The sequence below is a fragment of the Thermobia domestica genome, chromosome 14 (assembly GCF_964235325.1).
Source record: "Thermobia domestica chromosome 14, izTheDome1.hap1.1, whole genome shotgun sequence".
Lineage (NCBI taxonomy): Eukaryota > Metazoa > Arthropoda > Insecta > Zygentoma > Lepismatidae > Thermobia > Thermobia domestica.
Genome location: NC_137467.1, coordinates 177,726,313 through 177,734,326, shown reverse-complemented (window position 1 = coordinate 177,734,326; position 8,014 = coordinate 177,726,313). Strand labels below are relative to the sequence as shown.

Here is an 8,014-nt window from a genome sequence, read left to right as displayed (position 1 = left end):
CTCTGCAAATTACGTTATATCCACAAGAGAGGAAATCGATGCTGGATGTTTGGAACAGATAAAGCTTCCGAAAAGATTAGAAAATGGTAACCTCTTTCGTTATTTGAAAACGAAACTTTGTTTATACTAGTTCGACAAAAAAATAATTGTTTCCATCCTATAATTCTATATGTTTTATTCACGTTGAGATTTGAAACATTCTACATCTATGAGAAACATAAAATTTTCCTTTCGAACATTTGTAACTTTTCATTACAATACAGTTTGGACTTTTAATATAGGGTATTTCTTATAGAAATTAGTAGAAAAATAGTAGGGATGGTACCGAGACCGAGATGCACTTTTATATACCGAGACCAACTTTTACATACCGAGACGAGACCGAGACAGACCTCTATAAATCGAGACGACATCGAGACGAGACCTTGGTCAGTCTCGAAAGTCTCGGTCTCGTCTCGAATATTGATAGCTATTTTGCCTTTACTCAAAATTTGTTTCGTTGCTGTGTGAAATAATATGGGAACGTTTGACTGATGTACAGTAGCGTATTTAGGGGGTAGGTATCGGGCTAGAGCCCATCCCGAAATAAATTTGTGATAAGTTTTTCGCATTGCACATACAACACAAATGTTTCTTCTCCCGTTCCTCAAGCCTCTCCCGAATCAAAATCCACTGCTGTTGCATATAATGTTCTCTCTCTCTCTTTATATATATATATATATATATATATATATATATATATATATATATATATATATATATATATATACATATATATATATATATATATATATATATATATATATATATATATATATATATATATATTAAAAATGCTGAAATTTTGTACCATGTTTGTGAAATATTGGAGGGAAATTCTTCTAGATACTCTGCAATACTACTAGATAAAGATACAGTGTTGCCAACGCAAAATAAAATTGTATTTTCTCAAATTGCACTATGTAAGGTATTACCTATTTCTAATCTAGATATTAAATAAAACCACAATACCACATACATTATTCAGTCCAACAAAGGACAATATAGTATCTCTTACATCAATATTTTGGAGATCTTTAATAACTCAAATGGCATAGATGGTGCAATTCACATCATTTGTATCTTAGCGTCAAATACTATGATCGTGGTATAATGTATTTCGAATGAATGAAGGAACAAAGTTACAAGAAATGGAAAATTTAACTTTTTCTAGACTACTTCGAAAACGTGCTCACATATCACGTCTCATCGTGTAGATGATTCCAAAAGACTTAAGTGATCATAATGTCATTTACAATTGTTATTTCAACCCGTTTCAGAGATAACAAACAATTGGATAGTGATTGTTATACTGCTTAGAATATCGTATTTGTGTTATTTTTTTATGATTGTAGCTTTCGTTTGCTTCTATAACATTACAACAAGAGGTTTTTGGTTGTTTTAATTACAAGTCTCGTTCCATTATTTTAAGCAGTGTTGCCAATTTAAATAAATTGCTAAATATTATTCTAAATATAGTGCAAATAACGTAGCTACACTGCAAAATATTTTAAAATTAAACGTAATTTGTTTTATGGTGCAAGAATGTTTTCAAAAGACGATGTTTTTCATAATCTGTATAATGTTAAAGTTAATGTTAATGTCAAAGTTTTGGTTCCAGCAATACATGTAAATGCAAATTATAACTGAAATTAACTGTAATTGATAACTTTTAAGTATCACTAGTTGTTCCCTTAAGCCTCATGAACACAAATCCATGCTAGTTCTAGTTACACCCTAGTTACATTTCACTTGTTTTAGTTTGACCACCGACCACCTCAAACTCAAACCATACCATATAGCTATGTGCAATTATTCAAGGACTTACAGTTAGTAATACACATTGTGTTGATTTTTTGTTTGGTTTGTTTTAGGTTTAATGCCCCACGCACTGAGAAAAATGATTGGGTTGAAATTGACCCTATTGGTGCATATTGTAACCCAACCACGTGGCTAAAACTGCTCCGACCCAAATAGGGTCAAAGCGTTTAGTTAAATTGGATTGAAATAAATTCAACCCAAGGTGTAGTTAAATGTAGGAGTCCAACCCAACGACCCAATTGGTGTAAAATCGCATTACCGGTTAATACGTTTAACCTAACTTGGTGTACAATATGACCCAACAAAGTGTAAATTCCATTAACCCGATAATGCCTTTGACCAAACGTGTAGTTAAAAGTGAACAAGCGTGGGGTAAGAAATGACCGCATTGTGGGGTTGATTGGAGAAGGGAGGGAGTACAAATAACACAACAATGAGGTAAAATTGACCACGGTGGAGTTAAAACATTACGAAATAATGGGTTAAAAGAGTAAATGTCACATTAACCGTTACTGGATTTAACAAAACATGTGGTTAATATTAAACCATCGCTTGGTTGCAAATGTGACCCAATACTACATAGCACAAAATGATTACCACTTTAACATGTTGAAGGAATTTTATTCGACACCAAGGATATATATATATATATATATATATATATATATATATATATATATATATATATATATATATATATATATATATATATTTTACCATGCAAAGCCCGTAGAAGGGAATAGCTTCTCTTGAGAGTGAAGTTAATGGTATAGGGAAACTGAGGATCCAGTGGAAGGGCAAAGAGGTTTTATTTCATTTATTTGATATCTTTATTTATTCATTATATGGGGATCTTTATTCATCAATTGATTAATAATAATCGTCATTCAACGTATGTTTATTATTTGTCATTGTCTATGTATGATGGGATGAAAGATGCAATGCAAATCAGACGCCACAACACGGTGATAATAGTTCGTTAAACAGATGAAGGGTCATCTTCCTGTGCCGGGGCGACTCAGCACATAATGAGAGACAATATGATGCCCTTGTTATTGCGAATTAAGGTGCAAAAGATGGATAGATGTTGGGTGATAAATCTGGTGGTTGATATGCTAATAGATAGTCGTCTATGTGTTCGTCAGGATAGGAAAGAACATACATTGTAATTAAATGCTGAAGGGGTGTAGGTTGTAGTCGGGGTGGAACGTCTTGTTCAGAATCTATACGTATACTATTGCAAAGGATGGGATGGCCTTGCCTCAACGAGTAGTGATGTATCTGGTACGCAGTTTTTCCAACCAAGGATTTTTTTTTATTTTTGCTAGCCAGAGGCTAGCATCCTCTTAGAGGGCTACACCCTCTTCTAGGTGGGAGAGTTTATGGGATAGGGCTTAAGGATTAGCAGGTTGATGGGCTAAGTGATTTTTGTATATTTATTATTTATTTATTTATTATCACAAACCTGGACATTATGATCTTTGCGATCATAATCATAAAATTGTGGTAAGGTAAACATTTATATATTAAGTAAATGATGAGTTGTTACGTTAAGAATGAAAGGAACCTAAATAAAGAGATGAAAATATGAAGAAAGTAACCACAAAAAATAGATAAATAAAGAAATATAAATATATCGAAAGTAACATGGAGAAATATAGATATTTGCATACACATAAAACAAACTTTGATGGGCTTAAGGATTAGCAGGTTGATGGGCTAAGTGATTTTTTTATATTTATTATTTATTTATTTATTATCACAAACCTGGACATTATGATCTTTGCGATCATAATCATAAAATTGTGGTAAGGTAAACATTTATATATTAAGTAAATGATGAGTTGTTACGTTAAGAATGAAAGGAACCTAAATAAAGAGATGAAAATATGAAGAAAGTAACCACAAAAAATAGATAAATAAAGAAATATAAATATATCGAAAGTAACATGGAGAAATATTTGCATACACAAAAAACAAACTTTGAAGTATAAATATAAAATATTGATGGTGTAGAGATTAGTATATGTTCAGCTATGGTTTAGAATATAATGGAGGTGAGTGATGGAGTGAGGTGCGATACACAGGACAACACAGGACATGTTAGCAAGACAGATGAAGTTATCTTCTGCCTAGGGGCTGTTCTAGGCTGATAAGGACATAAGGAGCCCTGTTAGACACAGAAGGACTTACTGTGCTGAAAATTATGGAAATAAGTGAGGTAGATGGGCATGAATTTGATAGTCGTCGAGTAACAGTAAATCTGAGTGTGTAGGTGGCAGTGTATAGCAGTCGAGAGTGAATAGCAGACTGAGTGGGGAGTAGGCATAGCGAGGACGAACAGGATGAAGAGCATGATAGTGCATTGTATCGAGGAGTAATGGCTGGTGAGAAATATATCGGACTGTGATGAACTTCTGACGAAGGGATTCGAGATGAAGCGTGATGTCGGGGAATGTGATGAGATTATATAAGTCGCGGGTTGGACTGGGTAACTGGATACGGTGTGCGATGCGGAATGCGTGACGCTCAAGGACACGTAACTTTTCGTAGTATGTAGGAAGAGCGGAAACCCATTCGGTAAACCCGTAGGTAAGGACTGGGCGCATGAAGGCTTTGTATGTGTTAAGAACTGTTTTAGCTTGTAGGCCCCAGGTAGTGCCAGTTAGGCGCTTTAGGAGGTGCAGGCGCTGAAAAGCTTTGGCAGCTACTTTCTTCAGGTGAGGTTTCCATGTGAGGTGTGAATCGTAAAGAATGCCCAAATAGGTAACGGTTCGAGTTGGAACAATTCGAGTGTCATTAACTGTGAGGAAGAGCAGTGACGGGTTGCGGTGAACCCTAGAGCGTTTTCGGGGTGGTATGAAAGTAATGGCCTGTGTTTTTGCGGCATTTATTGTAAGACTCCACTTCCGACACCAACTAGTGAACCGATTAATGGCTTCCTGGAGAGCGTGATTGATCTGGTGGATAGTATTTTCTAAGGCCAAAAAAGCAGTGTCATCTGCATATTGAAATAAATAAACATCAGGAGGAAGTACGGGGAAATCGGCCACAAAGATGATATATAACAACGGTGAAAGAGCAGAACCTTGGGGTACTCCTGACAGAAGGAAGATAGGATGAGAAAGTTGATTATTGATGCTGACGTAGGAAAGACGACATACAAGAAAGTGATAGATGAAGCGAATATATGTAATGGGAAACTTGAATTGTAAAAGCTTATGAAGAAGTGCCAGATGCCAGACTTTATCAAAGGCTTTTTCAAGGTCGAACAGAAGTAGGCAGGATGGTTTAACGGAGTTATAATGATTTGTGATGAGACTGGTGAGGCGAAGGAGTTGATCATTGATAGAGTAAGATGGGCGAAAACCTGCTTGGTGAATAGGAAGGATATTTTTTTGATTCTAGGTACGGGTGCAATCTTTTAACGATGATGCGTTCTAGAATTTTGCTAGTAGATGTCAGTTGAATAGGTCTATAGGAAGATGTGGCAGTGAGTGGCTTGTTTGGCTTCAAGAACATGAGTGTTTTAGAGGTTTTCTAGTCCATTGGAAAGAATCCGGTACGGAGAATGAAAATATAAATGAGGGCAAGAAGTGTCAGGAGTATAGGAGGACTTTCCTTAATGTGTCGGTAGGTTATATTGTCAAAACCTGGAGCAGAGATTCGTTTGCGATTAACAACAGTGATGATTTCAGCTGTGGAAATGGGTGTTGTAAGTGGATGATTTGGAAGCGTATGTGATATATTGGGCTGTAACTGAGGAGAGTTCATAGGTAGGTGGGAAACAGGATGCTGAGCGGGGATGTCGGAAAGTGGTGTGGGTGTGAAAATTTCCTGCAAGTAGTCTGCAAAGGCGTTGGCTTTTTCCTGATCACTCTGAAGTGGTGTGTCATTATGGAGTAGAGGATAGTGAGGTTTAGGGTATTTACCGCACAGAGCGTTAAAGCGTTTCCAGAATTTGGAAGGGTGACTAGTTTCATTGAGGTTGTTACAAGTTTTCACCCAGTTTCTCAGTTTATATGCCTTGAGATAATTTCGAACAGTGCGTTGCAGTTGATAATGGTGATGAAGGGTTTCTGGGTTACGAGTGCGCACATATTCGCGATAGAGCTGCCGAGAGCGGCGAATCATAGTTAAGTATTGCGGTGGTAGTTGTGGTTTGTATGGAATAGAAGCTGAACAGGGAATATAGAGTTCTGATGCATTGGAAATGGTAGAACTGATTGTAGTAATGCTCTCGTACAACTGCTCTTCCGTAGCTGGTGGGTTTTGATTAGCAAGAGATTGGGAAATATGATCACGATATTTGTTCCAGTCGACTTTGTCGTAACGAAGTGTTAATCGAGGAAGTGGTGTGTTGGCAATTTGTGGGGCGTGCGTGTTTTGATAAGTAAGTTTGAGAGGTGCGAGATCGCTTCCAATTAGATCGAGAACTTCGACTGTGCAGTGGGAAGTTATAGAGTTTGAAGAAATGACCACGTCAGGCGTTGTCTGAGAGACAGGACGAGACGGTTTTTGTAGATGATGAAAATTTCCTGTTGTATGCGATGTAAGAAACTGTAAGAACATAGTACGTTCATTATCTGTGCGACTATGGAAATTAATGTCTGCCATGATGAGATAATGTTTATAAGTATTTGAGATGTGTTGAAAAAAAGCAAGAGGGATCTGATGTCCAGGTCGGATGTAAACTGTGATGAGAGTGATTGCGATATTTGGGAAATACAACGTTGTGATAACATGTTCTGGAAGGTTGGGAAGCGGACAGGTATGGCGCCGAAAGGGCAAAGTATGGTAGAAGCCAATGGCTGCTCCGCCGTTAGCTCGTTGAGCAAGAATCTGGCTATCACAGCGAAGGATGTTGTAACGGAGAAAGCGGATGGTATCAGTAGGTTTTAAAAAAGTTTCGTTGAGAAGGAAGGCATTCACATTTTCTTCCAACAGGAGCGTGTCAAAGAGCAGTTTGTGTTTGGATAATGATCGAATGTTCAGGAACAGAAAGACAATACCCATGATAAGAGGTAGTATGTGGGAATAGTTATTGGTTGGACGAAAGATTTGTGGTATGAAAATAGACATCAGTGTTTGAATAGGTCGCATTGAAGGAGGCGTGGAAGATGATGCGGGCAGCATGAGTAATTTGTTGTAAGATATGTGGACGGATAAATGGATGAATGTTTTGTAATGCTAGAGTTGTAAAAGCTAGAAGTTTATCAATAGTGACGGGGCCAACTAAGTCACGGTCACGGTCACGGTAATTTTGTGGTTATGTATAGAGTATCGGGGCGGAGAGTATCAGGCTTTATGAGTACTATGTTATAAAGAATATACCAAAATGTGCTGGTGGTTTGTTGGATGTTACTATTGTTTTGGTATGTATGGCAGACTACATCTGCAACTGTCGCAGAGTAGCTGATTATGACTTCTTTACCAGTTCTGGAGAGATTTTAAATGCGTGGCGTTCGATGGACGTTCCGCAGTGCGCATTCGGTGCCGATATTAGCTATAGCTGGATTTATATGTCTGGGTAAAGTACGCCAGAACTTATTGTGGAGATGCCGTAGTACGTCTCTCACAGTGGGTAGCTCTAAGTCTTCCAGTATTTGGCTGTTTCGTGTATATCTGTCGTGACCAGTGATTATACGACCAGCTCGAGTTTGCACACTTTCGAGAGTTTGTACGTGACTATGGGAAGCATGTTGCCAGGCATGGCATGCTTAAGAGATGGTAGAGAGGATTATAATTTTGAAGATGTGAACTCGGACCTCATGAGAAAGGGAGCTACAGCGCAAGATGGGGTACAACGCTGAGATTTTTCGTAATGCTCTCTGTTTTATGTCTCTAATGTGTGCGGCGAACGTTAGACCACGATCTAAAGTTACACCCAAATATTTGGCGTGCGTAGCATGAGGAATGAGTGTTTTCTCATAGTTTAGATTTCGATGGACGCGGATGCGTCTCCGACTGTGGATGACAGCATAGCTTTTGTCTGCATTAATTTTGATTGTCCAACGTCTTGCCCATTCTTGAAAACTTATGAGTTGGCGTTGCATGTATATGTAACATTGTGCAAGTGAGCTACTGGTCGTGAAAAAGGCAGTATCGTCGGCGTATGTAGCAACAAAGCAATGTGGTAAGGTCGGGATGTCTG

The 8,014-nt window shown here is 37.8% G+C and overlaps 1 protein-coding gene across 1 annotated transcript; it reads right to left on the bottom strand.

The window, feature by feature from the left end:
- Window positions 1-5,400: 5,400 nt before the first annotated feature.
- Window positions 5,401-6,876, bottom strand: LOC145670123 (uncharacterized). The gene has a single exon (XM_081738493.1). The coding sequence runs from the start codon at window positions 6,874-6,876 to the stop codon at window positions 5,401-5,403; it is 1,476 nt and encodes a 491-aa protein (XP_081594619.1).
- Between the last annotated feature and the right edge of the window lie 1,138 nt (window positions 6,877-8,014).

Excerpts from the sequence above, each read along its gene's own strand:
- LOC145670123 (XM_081738493.1), bottom strand. The coding sequence starts at position 6,876 with ATGGGTATTGTCTTTCTGTTCCTGAACATTCGATCATTATCCAAACAC.